We start from the raw sequence: 20,097 nt of genomic DNA on the forward strand, positions 1-20,097 counted from the left end.
CCATCACCACAATCTAATTTCAGAACACTTTTGTCCTGGGTGGGCGTGTCAACAGAATCCTTGGGGTCTTAACCTCAAAGCCACAGACCTTGTAGGAGTCCTGAATGAACTTCAAATGATTTGTGAACTTTTTCTAGGATCCACAGCTTTCACTATCTTCTCTAAAGTGATAAAAAATATAAGCCAAAAAAGTATTAAGAAACTCTAGACCAGAATGGCCTTGAACTTTAAGGTACAAATCACTGGGGGACCTTGTTAAAATTTAGATTCAAATTCAGTAGGTCTGGAATGGACTAGACCTACTATCATTAATTTTAATGCTCACTTTAAGTTAGATGTTATGTGCCATAAAATTCCATTCTTCTCTTTAGTAGAGTTACGCTACGAAATAACTGTACTCAATTATTATTGTTATATTTTTAATGTCATCGGTAAAACATTGGTAGACATTTATTTTCTTGATTGATGCATAATTATCCACAAAAAAGCTATGGTTTTGGCTCTTGGCACAAAACATCTAAAATATTTACTCATTGTTCCTTAATAGAAGTTTGCCAACCTCTAATATAGACCATGGGGGAAGGCCACCTTTAAGGAGCAGAATGTTGTTCATCTTACTCTCCACAGCTCCTTGCTACATGTGGCAGACATATTATCAATCAGACTTATAGGAATCCTAACCGAGTATAAGGGGCAGCAAGCTGGCTAAGTTTATGTTTAACTCCTCCTCTAGAGGAGAGATCTGGGCAGATGAGGGTCAACTTCATGTTTAGTTTAAAAATACATCTCCCTAGAGCTTCACACTACTCTCCTGGGTGATAGCATGGGTGGGTGTCCACAAAAGACCTTCGTGCCTTTTCAGTTAGGTCACGTCTCTATGATCTTGGACGCAAGATTCCGTAAGAGTAATCTGCAATCCATATAGAGAGCTTGGTTAATTGGGATTGGATGGTGGTTCACCAAACTTACAGGTAGAATATTGTATCTTCTTACACTCACCTTCAAGCTACTTACATTAAGGTGTTTGTTCAGAGCACTGAACTTTCAAGAGCTGTCTGACCATGCATTTCATATGCCTTCATATATGAAGGCATTTCTGCTTATTTTCCAACACTAACTCACTTTGAATCCTACAAAAATGATCTATGCTATGTTAATGCCTGAATATGCATGACTTCAAAATTCTCCATGTTTCAGGTGGTCTCCTGCACCACAAGCCTCTATTGCAGAGCATCCTCTCAGACATCCATCTTGAACTATTTTTTCCTTATGTCTTAGTCTATGACAACTTTAGATCTCCTAACTAATGGTTAATTTTTCAGCCAATTTTTTTATCGTTGTCATTTTTTGACGCGAGAGGTTACCCATTCTCAAAACCCACTTCCTTCTTCCAACCAATCCCCATTACCACAAGGCCCACAACTGTGGTCAGCTTTCAGCATGCTCCAGGGGAACAAGTACAAAGTCTGACCTGGATGGAATTAGATTATACACCAAAATAATTCCAGGATTTACTAATTTATATCATTAGAAACCCAGAACGTTAGGCCAAGGAAGATGTAATATAACACTGGATAGGCTGAATGTATTGATATGGTGCCTTTTTCAGAGATTCTGGGTTTAGTGTGACACTTCTTGCAGCTGGAGGTGTTAACAGTTTACTTGATTGTTTAGTTGAAATCTGAACTTAGCAATGACCTACATCATTGACTCTGTGTGATATACTTGACTCCCGGTTCATTAGACTTAACTAACTGCTCCTCCCATTCTGTTGATCATCCCTCTTCAGTCTCTTTCATCATCTCATTTATTCCTCTTGTTCCTGGACCAAACCGAAGACCAGGCTGCTTATTCTCATGGTCCAATAACGAGATTCAGATAAGCTGGGAAAGAAGGAAGTTTATTTCTGTAACCGAGTACAGCTGAAAAATATCTCCAGTACAACTCAAAATTACAAAGTCAAAAAACTTAGATTAGAAGAAGTGATTTACTTCTTCTGAGTCCTGAAGACCTTCCTCTGGAGCCTCAGTAAATTTACTTCATCTAAATGGGTCCATGTGCCAGGGGTGATTACCCTTATCTTGTCTCCTGCTAAATCATAGAGATCTGGGGTGTTCCTTCAGACCCCCAATAAACTTGTTTGTGGAGGTCTGGGGAGCTTCTTCAGCCCGCCAATAAAGTTTGTTTAATCCTAAAAGGGTCCTGTTAAGAATTCCTTCATTATCTTGCCATGCTTCAAGGCCCAGGAAAGGCCTGGGCAAAACTCTTGGTGGGCTTTTGTTACCTTCCAGCCTTTGTGTAAGGGCACTGGCTCTATCAGCTTTTAATATTTAACTTCACCACTCAGTCAGTGCTGAAACAGTTGTTACGGAGGCCTGCGTTAGTGAGTCCTGGCCTGCCACACTCTGTCCATTCTTTAAATATTGTTGCTTCTCATGATTCTATCTTTTGCCCCTTTCGCTTCTCTTCCTGGAAATCTCGCTTGCTTGCATGGCATCAGCCACCATCCACCATCTAGGCACCAATGATTCCCAATTAAATACCTCTAGTATAGACATCTGATAAACTATAAACAGTCTATTGGAAGTTTCCTATTCTAAATGCCCTTCTGGACAGGTCTTTGTTGTTGCATCCTAAGTACCTGGACCTCAACATATCTAAATTGCAATTAATTATTTTTTTTCTCTTTCAGCTTTTTTTGTCTTGTACTCTCCATCACTGTGAACAGTATTATCATCAACATTTCTAGGCTTTATCCCAGTGGTACTGAATCAGGCTCTCTGGAGATAGACACCCAGAAATCTATTTGTAACAATCTACTTAGGTATTCTTATGCAGACTAAAATTTAAGAAACTTTGCAGTTCCCCATGGTGCAAACCTCAGAGTCGCTCTCTTTTCTCTTCCATACCACCCACATCTAGAAGGTCACTGGATCTTATTGAGATTATTCTAAAACATCTCAAAAATGACTCTTATTTCCCTTCCCACTATCACAACTTTAGTTCCTAATCTCTCCCTGGCACTCCTGCAGGAGCCTCCTCATTTTGTCTACCTGACCTTTCCCCTCTCTTTCATCCAGTCACTGAGTGCTGGTCTTTCAAAAAACAAATCTAAAATTCAAATACGATTGTGCTATTCCTTGGCTTTAAAGCATTCAACAGCTTGATGGCATGAGAACAGTTTTCAGGCTTCTTAAGGTCATGGAATTCTTTCTTCAAGTAAAATCCTACCAGGAAATCCAACTTATAGGACAGATGAAAACGGAGCTGCTCTGTTTGAAGCAGGCATCGGCGCCACAGGCTTGGCCACTCAGCCTCTTTCGCTGTGTTTCGTAAGAAAACATTCCTGAAGATACAGTTTGAAAAACACTGGATAAAGTCCATATTCTTTGGATGCCAAATTCCTCCCACTCTGACATCCCCCTTTCTCTTAGCTTTCCAATATTAACCCAGACCCCAGACCTGGAGTTAGTCACTATTTCTTCTGGACTAGTTTTGTGTTCTTATGACTTTTTCACATTTGCTGTCTTTACAACCTAGAATGACCACTTTTTTTTTCCTAATTGTTTTTTCCTTTATGTTCTCGAAGCCAAAATTGGGATTTATGAAACCGTGATTTTATTATGTTTATGTTTGTCTCCACCAGAAAATAATAGAAAATAGAGAGAAATCCCTTGAAAACAGAACCTATGCATTCTCCATGAATGTGTCCCCTAGATCTAGCATAGTTTCTTTTTCTGTTTTTTGTTTGTTTGTTTGTTTGAGACAAAGTCTCACTCTGTTGCCTAGGCTGGAGTGCAGTGATGTGATCTTGGCTCACTGCACCCTCCACCTCCCAGGATCAAGTAGCTACTCAGCCTCCCAAGTAGCTGGGACTACAGGTGCGTGCCACTATGCCCAACTAACTTTTGTATTTATAGCAGAGATGAGATCTCACTATATTGCCCAGGCTAGTTTCAAACTCCTAAACTCAGGTGATCCACCTGCTTCGGCCTCCCAAAGAGCTGGATTACAGACCTGAGCCACTGTGCCTGGCCCAACATAGTTTCTGACACATGGTTTTATACATGTTTACTGCATGAACATTTGTAAGCTCTATAACTCATTCTATCTGTTCTTTGGTTTTATATTTTCTTCAGACTAAACATGTCTTTGTGAATTAAACATTACTTTAAGAACTAGATTTATTAACTTCAAAACTATATGGCACTCATACTGTTCTTTTCCTATTCAGTAGTCTAGCATGATAATTATTGATAATCAGTGAATATATGCATTGTGTATCATGACATATGAAGCAGAGGTAATATGGCTATAAGATATTTTTGACAGAAATGCCATTTGCTGTGTTTTTAAACTGATTTTATATGTAACATGTATTCATTGTAAAAACATATAAATAAATTAAAATTATAAAGAAGATATTACAAACACTTATAACTATCCAGAAATAGACTTAATATTTTGGCTTATTTTTCTCATTTTTTCTTCTATAATACATATATGTGTGTGTGTGTGTGTGTGTGTGTGTGTATATATATATATATTTCTTTTAATATAATTGGGACCACACTGCATAAGTAATTTTGTATCCTGAGTTTTCTTTTCACTGCCTTTGTGTTGTGAACCTTCAAGCATGCCATCACACATAAAAAGAATATTAGTATTATTAATAATTGTATTAATTAAAAATTATGATGTTTCTAAGAAATTGTTAAGATTTATAAATTATTAATAGAAAGTCTAGGAAGCCAGAGACCTCTGGGTATTTTGTGAATCAAAGGGAATGGAGGTTTGTATTGGACTGATGCATTTTAACGACGTATTGCTTAACTTCAGTAAGAATAGAAAGGATGGAGGGGTCTAAATTTTCTGAGCATCTGTTATGTGCCAGGCATTGTGCTAGACACTTTTTATACATTAACTCATTTTAATATTCACTTCAAACCCAGGAAGTAGATATTAATATGCCCATTTAACAGATGGATAAACTGAGATGCAAAGACAAAGTAGCACGTCTATGGTATTCTCTCAGGGAGTAGAATTTTAATTGCATTAGTTTCCAAAGCCCACACCCTTTCCCTTACCCCACACTTTCTCCAACACCAACTCTGAGAGAGTCCACAAAGTCAGTCTTTTATTCTGAAGATGTTGTATTAGCAGTGCTTACCCTGTGGACCATGAGCCCTCGGGTGACCACAGTTTATAAACCCCTGAAATTACCTCCCTTTGTCGTTAGAATGTATGTGTATATTTTTTAGGTGAAGAGCCTATAGTTGTCATTGATGATCTAAGGGACCAACTGTTGCCAACAATATTTATGAATCTCTCCTGCAAACAAAGAGATGTATGCAAGTATTGCAGAAGCCCTTTGAGGAGTGTTTAGTTTTGCTTGTCAGGCCTTGTGGTGAGGGGCTATATTTCAATTTCCATTTTAAGCACCACTTCTCAAATGTTGTATTTTGCATTGAATTCATTAATTTATTCATTTGGCAATATTTTCAAATACCTACTATGGTGCCAGGAGCTGTGAGGTGTTAAGAATACAGGGCTGATCAAGACAAAATGAGATATCCCACAGAGCTGAGACACTAGCAGGGAAAACCAATGCATGTTGGTTAAAATCAGCATTTTAAATCAGCATGATGAGTGCTTGGCATAGTCCTTAGCATTGTTCACCAAATATTTATGATTTCTTCCTCTTGTAGGCAGATGGTAGGATACCATTTACTGGCCCCCTTGTAACTGGGTAGGGCTAAGTGACCACCAGTTCTGTTTAAGGAGTTGTAAGTAGTAAGTAGAAATAATGCTTTTCACTTCCAGGCCAGGACATTTAACTCCTAGAATGAGACCTTTCAGAACTCTTTTTTCCCTCTGGTGTGGCAACTGGCAGTGTTCAAGATGGTAGCTACCTAAACAGCCTGGATTCTTGAGGGATACATAGCATGACCAAGAAATATGAAATAAACCTGTGCTGTTACAAGCTGTTGCAATTTGCAAGTTATTTGTGTCACAACATAGTCTACCCCAGTATTGCTCAAAATATCTGTGGCGAAGGATCAGGTTGTTTGTTACTTTTATTTTCAACCTGGATAGAATAGTATTTTCGTAAAATACAATTTAAATAAATTAGCAGATAAATGAGACAGGAAATACATAAACATTCAAGTATAAATTTTCATTAGATGCAACAGATTTAAAATTACTCTGTCAAATTGCTATAAACATTTCTAAATGCTTATTCTCAATTTCTTTACTTATATAATTGCAAACCCGTAAGTTTACAGATCTGCACTGGTCTGCAACCCACACTTTGAATAATGCTGTATTAGCCTATCCCAACTGATACAGTGTTACTGTAAGAGAAGTATGAAAATGTATTGAATAGATACTATGAGTTTCCAATTGCTGCTGTAACCAATCACCACAAACATATTGTCTTAAAACAACACAAATGTATTATCTTAGAGTTCCGAAGGTTAAAAGTCCAAAATGAGTCGTGAGAGACTAAAATCATGGTGTTAGCAGGTTGCATTTCTTCTGGAGCCTGCAGGAGAATCTTTTTCCTTGTCTTTTCCAGCTTCTAGAGGCCATCTGCATTCCTTGGCTAGTGGCTATTCCTCCAACTTCAAAGCCTATCACCTCAGCCCCTGCTTGTGTCGTCACACCTGCTTTTCTGACTTTAACTCTACTACCTCACTCTTATAAGGACCATTGTGATTACATTGGGATCACCCATGTAATCCAGGCTAATCTCTTCATCTCAAGATCTTTTGCATAATCACATCTGCAAAGTTTTGCCATCTAAGGTAATATATTCACAGGTTCTGGGGATAAGGACGTGGACTTCTCTGGGAGCCATGATTCAGTTTATCATAGATAGCTAAGCTAAACTAGGAGTCAGCCATTTAAGCAGATCCCTGTGGATACTTAGGAATTGGAAGATGGAGAAATGGGGAAAGTATTCCAGGCAGAGTCTTACAAATAGGAGGATCTGGAGGTGAGGAAGATTACGGCTTTTTTAGAGGAATGAAATTTTGAGTGTGATTAGAGGATAGATACGTTAGAGAGAGGTAAGCAAGGGCCAAATCATGAAGGGTTTTGTAAACCATATTAAGCAACTTGAACTCTTAAAAAGCAAAGGGAAGACATCAAAGGGTATTCAGTATAAGAGCAACAATTATCAATTTGTATTTTGGAATTGCACATAGAAGAGCCAGATTGGAGGCACAAAACTATGATGCTGATGAACCATGGTGGTGTCACCCAATTCACAGCATATCTGAAACCCAAATCCATTATTTCCCACAAAAGCCAGCACATTTTTCAGCTTCCATGTTCCTAGCAATGTCACCTGTATTCTTCTAGGATTCAATTCTTAACATTATTTTTGGCCTCTTTCTTTCTTTGGCTTCTTACTCTAGTCAGTCACCACACCTTACTGGTCCTTGAAAATTTTTTGAAGACATAAAATAATATATGGTTATATGAATACATCCAAAATAATAAACAATATGGAAATAAGTCCCTGTTCATCCCTTCTCTGACCCCTAACAATCCAACTCTCATCTTCATATGCAACCTGATTCACGATCAATATGCATTATTCTGTGCCTTTTATTATGCATTTACATTTATTATATACATGCATATATCTACTGCATTGTTTTAAAAGCATTTGCATTAAAAAGTGTAATTATCTTGTCTATTTTCAGCTCAAAATATAACTTAAGATATTTTCCATGTCCATGTATATTAAATGCCTCATTTTAAAATTGAACATTGGTATGTTGTCTTTTCCAGCTTCTAGACTTCTAACTCTAATAGAATCTAACAGCTTCTAACTTTAGACTATTGCAAAATTTCTACTATTGATAATTACACTATAAAGTAAGTGTATCTTATAACTTATTTTCCAAATCTTTCTCTTTTGAAATGTTTATTAAGGCTTTCTCTTTGCCAGCATTTTTAAAGGTAGAAGTAGTCTTCTCTTTAAAAATATCAAAATACACAATGCCAAGAAAATAACCAATGATCTTAAATATTAGGTTGGCGCAAAAGTAATTGCAGTTTTTGCCATTTTGCCTTTTTCCAAACTGAGAGTTCTGTGAAAATTCACATGGACATTAAAGACTCTGAGAAGTTCTGTAGAAAAAGAAAATATTTAACTTGGTTTAACTCTAAGTATCCAAAATTTTTGTTGAATGACATCACTTGATATAGTTTGGCTATGTCCCCACCCAAATCTCTTGAATTGTAGCTCCCATAATCCCCATGTGTTGTGAGAGGGACCTGGTGGGAGGTAATTGAATCATGGGGACAGGTTTTCCCATGCTGTTCTTGTGATAGTGAATAAGTCTCATGAGATCTGATGGTTTAATAAAGGGCAGTTCCCCTGCACTCGCTCTTTTGCCTGCCACCATGTAAGATGTGCCTTTGCTCCTCCTTTGTCTTCCACCATGATTGTGAGACCTCCCCAGCCATATGGAAATGTGAGTCCATTAAAGCTCTTTTTTTTTTTTTAAATAAATTACCCAGTCTCAGGTATTTCTTCATAGCAGTATGAAAATGGACTAATACAGCACTGTTAACAATTCCACAGAATATCTAATAACATCTCATGGGATATTGTTGTTCCATGAAGGCAATGTGTGGCCTCAAATGTAGTGGTTACAAGCAGGGTCCCTGAAACCAAACTGTTCTGAATTACTTACCAGTTGACCTTGGGCAAGTTACTTAACATCTCTGTGCCTCAGTTTTCTCATCTATAAAATAGGAATAGTAACAATTTTTTTCATTAGGAAGTCATAAGGATTAGTTGAATAAGTGTTAGTGGTTATTATTTGGAGCATTCTGAGGATACTGCTCTTGAAGCATTGGTATGAAGTTGATGGCACCGTTAGCCTCTCTATTGTTATTTGGATAATCAATATCATTGTGAAATTTTAAAAAATCTTGACTATGGCACTCCCACGTAATGTACCACACAGAATTGCCCGTGTGAGAAGAAATGGCTCTGTTGCAAAGAAATGCCTGCAATTTCATAGCATCTATCCTTGAATCATTTAGTTTGGGGTTTGTTGTAAAAGTACTACTTTTATCTCTATCCACAGCGTGGCAGTTCTCACCTTTTGACAGTCATGTGGACTGCTGTACTTGTGGTAATCCAATCACAGCTGCCTTGCAGGATGACTGCTCCTCTATTTGAAAGGCATCCTCAAGGGAATTTTGCATATGTGATTTAGCTTGTATTCTAAGCATCCTAAACATGTCTGTAAGTGTGCTGAAAACTCATCTAATTTGTGTTGTCACATGGTGACAGGCAAACAGGAAATTAACTTTATTTCTATTAATTTCATCCTAGGAGCACTCTCAGAAATATTCTATATTTAAAGCTGCATTTCAAGTACACAGTAATGAGATATATTCAGACATACCCTTTCCTTTGATTCAAATATCGGCCCGTATTATTTTTAAGTGTGTGTTACTCAAAACAGATGCTTTTTAAACTTATGTCCCTTTGTGATGCTATGAGAATATTTGATTATCACATCTTTTTGATAATCAGAAGTTAATGACTTGTCCAAAGTTATCTATGCTGAAATGCAACAGAATGACGTACAAAGCATCTTGTCACCTTTTTAAATAGCTTAGCATAGTTCAACAAGGTTACTGGCCACAGAGGGAAAAATCTACATCTACATTTAAAGAGAGAGATCTGTTTAAGTTAGGAATTGAAGAATAAAAGAAAAAGGAATTTCACTCTCCTAATCTGACTAGTGTTTACTAGCCACATTTAACTAAAAGAATGAGGATCAATTATTCATTTTTTTCTCTACTTGATTAAAATGTGTAATGGGTAAGGGATTCTCCAGGTGAGGTATGAGATAGCTGAAAAGAGATACGCAATGATGATATATCCTCAGGTGAAGTCATTGCAGCCCAGATGCTGGTCTTCAGTGCAAAGGCTGAAAAATTTGATTTGGTTAGCACACAGCAAACAGATCTGACATGGGTTCAAACTAAACCAAACATGGAGAACTCCATAAACAGGACCAGAACATTCACTCCTCAAGGGAGAGCTCTATGGGAAGCCAACTTATAATCAAAAGTGTCTGGGAGGAAGTGAGATTGAGCAAGGGGAATTAGCTGTATGATTTGAGTGATTCATGGCATGAAAATTTCCCAGAATGAGGCTCCATCACCTAGTGTGGAACATGCGCTACAGGGAACAAACAATTATTTTCATTTTCATTCCCTTTCTCTAGTTGGAGTCTGGATGGGCACTGTCATCACCTAGCTCCTTAAATCTTCCTTGTCTATGCTTTCGTTCACTGTCTCCTTTTCTTCACCCTGTATTTCTCTGGAAGGACTGTGTTATCATCAAATGCATTCTATCTTACTAAATTTATAATCATAGTCCAGTGCTGCCTTCTGGAGAAAACATCTTGATTTTCTTGATAGAGTTTTGCCTACTTCTGATCTCCTTAGCCAACTGTTACTGGAAAGGGGTCCTGATCCAGATCCCAAGAGAGGGTTCTTGGATCTCACACAAGAAAGAATTGGAGGTGAGTCCATAGAGTACAGTGAAAGCAAGTTTATTAAGAAGGTAAAGGAATAAAAGAACGGCTACTCCATAGGCTGAGCAGCCCCGAGGGCTGTTGGTTGTCCATTTTTATGCTTATTTCTGGATTATATGCTAAACAAGGGGTGGATTATTCATGCCTCCCCTTTTTAGACCATACAGGGTAACTTCCTGATGTTGCCATGGCGTCTGTAAACTGTCATGGCACTGGTGGGAGTGTAGCAGTGAGGATGACCAGAGGTCACTCTTATCACCATCTTGGTTTTGCAGTTTCTTTACTGCAAACAGTTTTATCAACGAGGTCTTTATGACCTGTATCTTGTGCTGACTTCCTGTCTCATCCTGTGACTTAGAATACTTAACCATCTGGGAATGCAGCCCAGTAGGTTTCAGCCTCACTTTACCCAGCTCCTATTTAAGATGGCGTTGTTCTGATTCAAACACCTCTTACATTTCCCCCTTCCCTTTTACAAGAGAATCCTTAATCCTAAGGGTTGCAGAGAAATGAAGATCCATCTTCTGTAACTTCTTCATGCTGAACAGGGGTGATGATATTCCTGCCTAACTATTAGGGTCTCTTGTATTCAAGGTAGAGAGGAGCTCAGTCAGAAAGTGTCAGTATCGTGAGGGCCATTCATAACTCTTGAGTTCTGACAAAATGTGATATCTGGAAGATTAGTAAGTATTCAATTTAAGAAAATTTTCAGTAAACTTATTTTGCATTATTACACAAAGAGTACAACAGCAATATATTCCACAACAGTAAAGCAAGATAAGCAAAATTATCCCAAGTAAACTAAATTAGAAGGCTTTCCATGAACTGGGCAACTGTTGGAAACAAGCTGATATGGAGTCACTAGCCAATTTCAATATGTGCCCAGAATTAGAATATTGAACCATATTTTTACATTACACATCCCTTTTGTTTCTTTTGAGATGCAGTCAGACATCACGAATTGGTTCACAGGAATAAGCAGGGTCAGTCTAAATTGCAAGAAAAAAACAACAACAACAACAACAAAAAAAACAACTGATGAGAACTAGAGTTTAATAACAGGAGTACCATACTTCTGGAAACATAATTTTTCTCTCTCCAGTTTTCCATTTGTATTAAAGACAAATCATGGTAAGACCGATTTGATTGCAAAATAATCCTTAGTCTTATACTTATCCTGATTATTTGTATAAAGTGCAGCAAGAATAATTATTTTTCATATAGGCTTTTTAAATTGGCTTTGATGGAACTCTGTTCCATGAGAAATCTCAAATAATACCTTTTTTTAAAGGCCAAGCCCAGCCATGGGTTTATATCCTCAAATATCTATGAATAAATTTTTCTTTTTTTTTTGAAATGGAGTTTCACTTTGTTGCCCAGGCTGGAGTGCAATGGTGTGATCTTGGCTAACTGCAACCTCTGCCTCTTGAGTTCAAGATATTCTCCTGCCTCACCTTCCTGAGTATCTGGAATTACTAGTGCCTGCCACCATGCCTTGCTAATTTTTTGTATTTTTAGTAGAGATGGGGGTTTCACTATGTTCGCCAGGTTGATCTCGAACTCCTGACCTTGTGATCTGCCCACCTCAGCCTCCCAAAATGCTGGGATTACAGGCGTGAGCCACTGTGCCCAGCCAATTCTTCTCCTCTTGAGGTCCCAAGATAACTTGCAGCTCCTGGACCTATTAGAAAGTGACATTCTTTACTTACCACAAGTCAGAAACCCTGTACAGGGAATGTGTAGAGAAGGTATAAGGCCAGTTTTCCCAAGGGGCTTTTATTAGCTCTGCAAGTCAAGTTTGAATCCTTAAAGGAAAATGCACCACTCCAGTCAAAGCCTTGGTAAAATAACCAGTTTCTCCAATTGTGTCCTGTTGCAAAAGAAAACAGATTCTTATTGTGCTTATGCAAATAACTATATTGCCGTAAGTTAAAAATACTCACAAATAGGTTCCAATTCTGGAGAAGTCAGGTAGAGAGAAACAAATATGCCCCAAATTTTGTTCACAAGAGTATACTTTACTCGACTGTTAAAAGCTGGAAATAGCTCAAAAGAAAAGTTGTCTCGACTCTGAAAAACAAAACAAAGGATCAGCAATGTTTTAAGCAAAAAATCAAAAGATCACTTTGGTCTTCTATTAGTTCAATCCATGCAGTTAACTCCTGTCCTGCTTGATATTTATTAACATTTCAGCTTTTCATGAGAGCCCTGAAAGTTTTTTTATTTATTCTAATGTCATAATCCCCAACGTTATCAGAAACCTGCATTCAAGAACACCTGTCAGAGTCCTTTAGCTGACTATAAACCACCTTTTAAATAGGACTAAAATAAGACAACTGTTGGTGGATGACAAAAATTTCTCAGGGCAGCCACAGTCAAAAAACATGATTGACAAAGAAATTTGATTACCTTGGTGGCAATGTTGACAATGTTTCCTGTATGATTTTTATACCAAATAAGCCAAATGTCATTTTTATATTAGTGTACTATTAATGTTAAACCCTATCCTTAATAAAACTTTATAGATATATCCACCCAATTTTAATATTTGACTTAAGGTAAGATTCTTATACCTTTTATAACCCTTTACAAATTTATGTTAAAAAGCAGATTAGTGCTCTAAGGAAAACCAGCTGTTCTTTTATTCCAGTGTTCAATTTATAAAAAAAACTGAATACCCCTTTAACTTTAGCCAGTATGTTCACACACAGAATTTCTTTTACGAGATTAATTTGTCACAAGCCTTTCACAGCTCACTCAAACCTTCAAGTGTTTGAGTGTCTAATTTCAAACAATCCTTTAAACTCTTAGGCAAAAAAATCCATATTACTATGACTTCTTATAATATTTTACCAAAAATGCATTTCAGTTTCTTTACACACTTTGCATGTAAAACTGTTTCTTCAGTTGTCTCAATAACATATTACAATGTTAGCTTTTAGCAATTTTTACTTTTGGTGGAAAACCTGGTTAGTAAGCGATTTTAATTATGTACTAGGTATGGAGCCTAGGACAACAGATAAGATGTGACTTTTTCAAGCATAGCTAGGGGGCATGGCTAACACCACATGTCCCCAGGTCTTATCTAGAATCTAATGCTCTAAAGTAGGTAAATTGAACAATTTTCAAAAGTCAAAGAAGCAATTTATGACCTTAAAGCATTTAGTAAACTTAATATCTGACCTGTAAAATTTAGACCAAATGTGTTTATTTTATCAATAATCTTTAAAACTCTGTTTATTTTCCAAAGATTACTTAAGTCACATGTACTAAAAGGCATTACACTTCTTACTTTTCTGACAAAATATTTGATTTAAGCTCTTATTTTTAAACTAATTAAAGATATTAAACGTATCTCACACACACACACAAAACACATAAATATACATACAGGAGAAGATTCAGTAATTGTAAGACTTTTCATTTGCCAGTTTCTAAGTTTCTCTTTAAGGCATGCAGTTTCTAGGGCTTAACTTGCAGGCACAGCTGGAAGGCAAAACAGATATACAAAATTAACGATCCCATTTTTATGCCAGATCCTGAATCCCAAAAAGAGGGAATCAGCCCATCTCCATGGGAGTCTTATCTCTCAGTGGTGGGTGGGGACTTTTTTTTAACCTTCTAGGTTGCCAACAGCATGCTTCTCTGATCTAAACATGCAAAAAGCCACATATTCCCCAATAACTGCCATTAGCCTTCCCCAAAAGTATATTTCCTACCTAGTTATTACACACCAAAGTTATCTCATAATACTAAGCAATTTCTGACTCCCCAAAAGTAAAAAACATTGGATAATGCAATGCAAAACAGAATAGAACCTTAGATTTTTAAAGGAATCTATCCACTTCCAATTCCTGGGGTTTCATGAAGAAAACGGGTTTTTCCCAAAACCCAGTCTGTGGTGCCTCCTCTGTTTTTCCCAAGGAGTCTCATGCTGTTAGAGCTTGAATATCCACTTAAAAATAAGCTAACTTTTAACCATAGCACTCTTTTTAAAAAGTCCTTTTAAATCTCTTCTTCCTGAACTTTAGCCAGGCCAAATGGCCAATATTCCTGTCTTCTGAGCTTTACCAAAGGAAACCTCCCAGGTGCTCAAAGAAAGGAAAAATTTAAGAAGTGAAGCCGGAAGTTGTTCATCATGGAGGGGAAGAGAATCTACAAATGGCAAAGGTCACACAGATATCAAACTGGAAAAGACTCATTCCCTAATCCCGGAATTGAACCTGGGCCACCATTGTAAAACAGTGAAGCCTCTGATGCTGAGCTACAGCATTGGGCAGTTTCCATTGCCCTTCCCAGAAGGAGCCTAGAGCAGCCAATTTTGAGCTTGCAAAGGCTTTTAACTTTTCAAGATAATTTTTAGTGCTAACCATGACATGAATTCCAAAGTTCCTGTTCTCTGGAAGGTGGAGACCAAGAGAAAGTACTGCCACATAGTTAAAAGGTCAAGCTCCCAAGGAAATAAAACAAGATGAGAGGGAAACGTTACCAGTTTTTTGTTTTTGTTTTTGCTTTTTTTTAGGGACCTGCAGCAAAGTTTTAACTGACCAGTTTGCTGGGCCGGCTTGAACAGCGTGCTTACAGGAGTCCTAAGCCTGTGTTCTATCCTAAGGTACCCCTCTCCATTATAGAACAACACAGAAAGACAAATTTATAGCACAAAGTACAGATTTTCACTACAGCTTAAGACTAGCCTCACAATTCCTTTTTCCGATTAATCAAAACTTGATAGAGTTTTGGCTACTTCAGATCTCCTTAGCCACCTACTTACATACCAGTTCAGATAATATTAGTCTGTTGGTCCAGGTACAGAAGAATAAAAATTCATTTAGGCCTAATTTTGTTAATTACACTCTCACAGGGCAATTTTATTTCTCTTATATTCTTACTTGATCTCTCACCTTCTCTGTCACCTTCATATGCTACCCATGGTGTTACTTTCCTCCCTTCATTCTCTTCACAGGCCAGACTCTTGGATTTTTAGAGAGCAGATTTGTATTTATAACCCAAGGCAGGGATACCTATAAGCTTCAGGTCAAGCATTTTTATAGCTACCAACCCCTTGAATAATTTCTGAATACGATTCTATAAAATATTCACAGAGTACAGTCTAAGTCTGACATTTTAAACACAAAATATGCCTTCAATGAATGCTGACTGTAATGATAACATAGTCATTCACTGAGTTTTCTTTTTTTTTTTTTTCCATTTCATCACAAAACCAGATGAGATACACAAGGGATGGAAAAAAACAACTGTGTTCTTTCTCTGCGGAGACTGTAGTTGACAGTGATGCAAAAAAACAAACAATTAACCTTTCTGAAAAGCCCGGTTGGTCCTAAACTAATTGCTTCCTCTTCTTTTCAACCTTGGAGCACTCTGGGCCCTGTTGTCTCTAGAGCTTTCAAGATGGAGGGAAGACCTAGAGCAAATCCAAAGAATACGCACTGACCTGAGCAGCTTCTTAAGAGGGGGTTGGCTCTAGGTCTGTAGGAAGCAGTTCAGTTCTGAGTCATTTCAGCAAAGTTCTGGTTTGGTGTACATTGTATAGAACAAACACATGGGGGTTTGTGGAAGTTGAGAAGGATCTAGACAAGATCCTCTCCTTTCAGATCTCCTGAGATTTAGGGGTCAGCCTGACCTTATGGTTACTGGGAAGCCCCAAAGTAGCCTTTAAGTATGTATCTAGTTATTCCTGGAAGCCTTACTAGAGGCAAGCAAACCAAGTGTAACTTGCAGGTAGACTGTAGTTCATAGCTCTGGGGGGAAGCTAAGGGACAGCATCATGGGATGATACCCAATCACAAAAATCAGGTAGATTACCCAAGAAGTCATCATTCTTAAGCAGTTTTAGAGAGAGAATCCAGGTAACAAACCCATGAAAGAATGTGCTCAAGAGTTAGGATGAGAGTCAGGGCCTGGTGAACTTTTTATGTTGACAAAGGGGTAGTTTTAAAACATCTATTTTACAATATATGTTATGTACCTGGAATAATTCGCAAACAACCATGTACATCAGGAGATATAAGCACTCATTTTGGGAGTAAAACATTACCCAATGCATTGAAGCCCCTGTGTTCTCCCCTGTAATTGAATACCTGTGTCCCCCAGAGGTAATCATGATCTTGAATTTCCTTATTTGCCTATATTTATACTATGAATGTATGTGTTTCCAAATTTTATATATATGTATATATTTGCAAGTTATACAATTCATGTGTGTGTGTATATATATATATGCTATCATTTTTTCATGAATTCTTGCACAACGTAATTTTTTTGGTTTTTAAGAGACAGGGTCTCACTCTTTTGCCCAGGCTATAGTGCAGTGGCACAATCTCAAAGCTCACTACAGTCCTGGGCTCAAGTGATCCTCCTGCCTTAGCCTTCCAAGTACCTGGGACTACAGGTGTCTGCCACCATGTCCAGCTAATTTTTAAATATTTTGTAGAGACATGGGTCTCACTATGTTGCCCAGGCTGATCTCAAACTCCTGGCCTCAAGAGATCCTCCCACCTTGGCCTTCCAAAATGTTGGGATTACAGACGTGAGCCACCACACCCAGCCTGTAACTTAATTTTTTTATTCAGCTGTGTTTGTGAGATCTATTTAGGTTGATGCATGTAGCAGAGGTTCATATTTGTTTCAACAGCAGGGCTTTCTATGCTATGGGCCTAGTTTCGGAAGGGAAGGAAGAAAGAAGGAGGGAGCCACTTAAAGGCCCTGACCTGTTATAGGCAGTCCAGATTGTGCACTTAGTGTCCCAAAGTGGTGACCCAATTCACCCATCAGTCAGCTGCAAGAGTGGCGATGTGATGCAGCTGGCAGAGGAAGCTAATTATAATGGAGAAAACTGAATTTGCATAGAGAACCAGGAATCAACTAAATACAAATAACACTTCCTGGTTAAAAAAACACCAAATAAGGATTTAAAAAATGCATGTTTACTGTTTTAAAAAATAGTTTTTTGAGTTAGATACAGCAAAATTTCAAAATTAGGCAGTTTTACAAGTGCTATGGGAAAAATAGCCTAATTAAACTTTTCTCTCCTCTTTTTTTTCTCCACCGTCTTAGTGTTTTCTGCATTCTGTCCCAGCGGATCTGATTCCTGTTCTGAAGAACTGATGTTCAGCATCGTTAGTTAAATTCAGCTGCTGCCTGACTGTACACCACAGCAAAGGCTTTGGAGACATTTCACAGTTAAAACTATAATGAGTTTCTTGGAGTGTAATCCCAGTGGAGGCTGTTCTACATATAGCCTGAAAGAATACTTAACTACCATCAGCAATTCTGCAGAGACCTTGTAAAAAACACACTTTACACCAAACAACTGAGTGATTCTGAGTTGGTTGGGGGAACCTTAGTTGTAGATATCAATTTACCTTCTTGAAGATTCAACCACTGCTACTCAGAGAGCTGCTGCTGAAATACCATGTCTAAGAACTCAGAGTTCATCAATCTGTCATTTTTATTGGATCATGAGAAGGAAATGATCCTGGGCGTCCTAAAGAGAGATGAATATTTGAAAAAAGTGGAGGACAAGAGAATAAGGTAGTATTCTTTTTATTTTTTCAGTCCTCCTTGACTGCTTTCTGTTTGTTTGAAGCAATTTGGATCAGAAATGGGCCAAGTGCAACCACACTGGGGACAGAGGTCAGTTAGGAACTTCATGAGTTCTCAGCAGTAGCCCAAATATCAGAAAACTTTGGTGTTTCACCATTTAGCCAGACATGAAAATGAAATTTAGCTAATAAAATGGTGTTGATGAGAACACTTAATTTGCTAATAAAGTCATAATTTTTAGTTAAAAGGAAGGACTACCCAAGTTTGAGTACCAGCTCTGGCAAGTATTAGTTGTGTGACTTTGAGCAAGCTACTCAACTGCCCTGTGCCTTGGTTTCCTCGTCGGTAAAACAAAGATAATAATAGTACCCACCTCATAGGGTTGTTGTAAAGATTAAGGAAGTTTGTACATATGTAGTGCCTGTCACCTAAGTGTTCAATAAATGTTAGCTATTATTTATTTGTAATGCCTTTGTCAGATCAGTCTTACTGGGGATTTGCCTCCAGGACAGCTGGGAGAAGAAAGGGACCTGGAGAGTAAAAAGTTCCCATCATACCCCAGAAACCACTGAATTTTTAAAAACAAGTTTCTTGTGAAGAAAGTTGAATAATATGGGCACAGCTGAGTTTCATATCTACTGTAGGCAGAGCTCATATTTAGCTGGTTTCCTGGGTATGACTTCACCTACTATTTCAGCCAGCATCAATTCTGATTGGTTGCGTCGCCTGCTCTAATTGGTCACATCATTGTTCTGATCATGCACAAGATCCACTGTGATTGGCTGCTGCCTGTACTGTCTTTGTTTTAAAATATATTTGGTCATTACACGTCACCCCAGAAAAAAAGGAGCAGAAACAGAGTTCCCTCCTCAGTCACCGCCAACTATAGAATGTGTAGGTTTTTTGTCTTGTATGGCTCCCCAAGTTGCAATCAGAAGCTTATGTTTATTTTACCTGAGGAGAAAACTTGTCATATGATTATCTTCACATGTTGAAAAAATCTTTAATGTGCCTAAAGCCACTAGGATCTTAAGAAATGGAAATACATCTAAATATTCTTGATTTATGTTTATTTCACAGGTAAGAGCCCAGAAGCTTCATTTCCATTTTTCCAAGATATTCAACTAATCTTGAAGAAACAAAAGTTTTGATGAAAATTATTGCACTTTTTCTATGCATACAATTCAGGTGGCAACAAAATGTAGTTAATGATTTTAAAGAAATCATGAATAGTATTTCTGACATTAGTAGTCATGAAAAGTAACTAATTTGTGCAATGCACTGCCAAAAAGAATTATGTTGTTTATAGGGGTGACATATTAACTAGGAATTGATGACATTCTAAGGGGAATTAATAATCATTTCTGGCTGGAGTGGTGGCTCACACCTGTAATCCCAGCACTTTGGGAGGCCAAGGTGGGCAGATCGTGAGGTCGGGAGATGGAGACCATCCTAGCCAACATGCTGAAACCCCGTCTCTACTAAAAATACAAAAATTAGCAGGGTGTGGTGGCACACACCTGTAGTCCCAGCTACTCGGGAGGCTGAGGCAGGAGAATCACTTGAACCCAGGAGGTGGAGATTGCAGTGAGCCAAGATCTCGCCACTGCACTCCAGCCTGGTGACAGAGTGAGACTCTGTCTCCAAAAAAATATTATTTCTATAGGAATAAACAATTTAATAACCAGATGCCCAGAAACATTGAAGTTCAATTTAATAACCAGATGCCCAGAAACAATAAAGTACAATGAATAGGACTTTGTTCAGAATATTTGTTTCTGTCATTATCAATAACTTGTATTAATAATTTTTGGCCAGGCATGGTGGCTTACATCTGTAATCTCAGCGCTTTGTGAGGCTGAGGAGGGTGGACCACCTGAGGTCAGGAGTTTGAGACCAGCCTGGCCAACATGGTGAAACCCCGTCTCTACTAAAAATACAAAAAATAGCCAGG

At 37.9% G+C, this 20,097-nt stretch overlaps 1 protein-coding gene across 1 annotated transcript in view; it reads left to right on the top strand.

Annotated features, from left to right (window-relative positions):
* SYTL5 (synaptotagmin-like 5) overlaps positions 1-20,097 on the top strand; it is a 227,752-nt gene that overhangs the window by 111,251 nt on the left and 96,404 nt on the right. Inside the window, exon 2 of the mRNA XM_011975413.1 lies at positions 17,655-18,131. Within this exon, the coding sequence (XP_011830803.1) occupies positions 18,013-18,131 (119 nt within the window). The 5' untranslated portion in view covers positions 17,655-18,012. The remainder of the gene's footprint in view (positions 1-17,654; positions 18,132-20,097) is intronic.

The sequence above is a fragment of the Mandrillus leucophaeus genome, unplaced genomic scaffold (assembly GCF_000951045.1).
Source record: "Mandrillus leucophaeus isolate KB7577 unplaced genomic scaffold, Mleu.le_1.0 Scaffold1553, whole genome shotgun sequence".
Lineage (NCBI taxonomy): Eukaryota > Metazoa > Chordata > Mammalia > Primates > Cercopithecidae > Mandrillus > Mandrillus leucophaeus.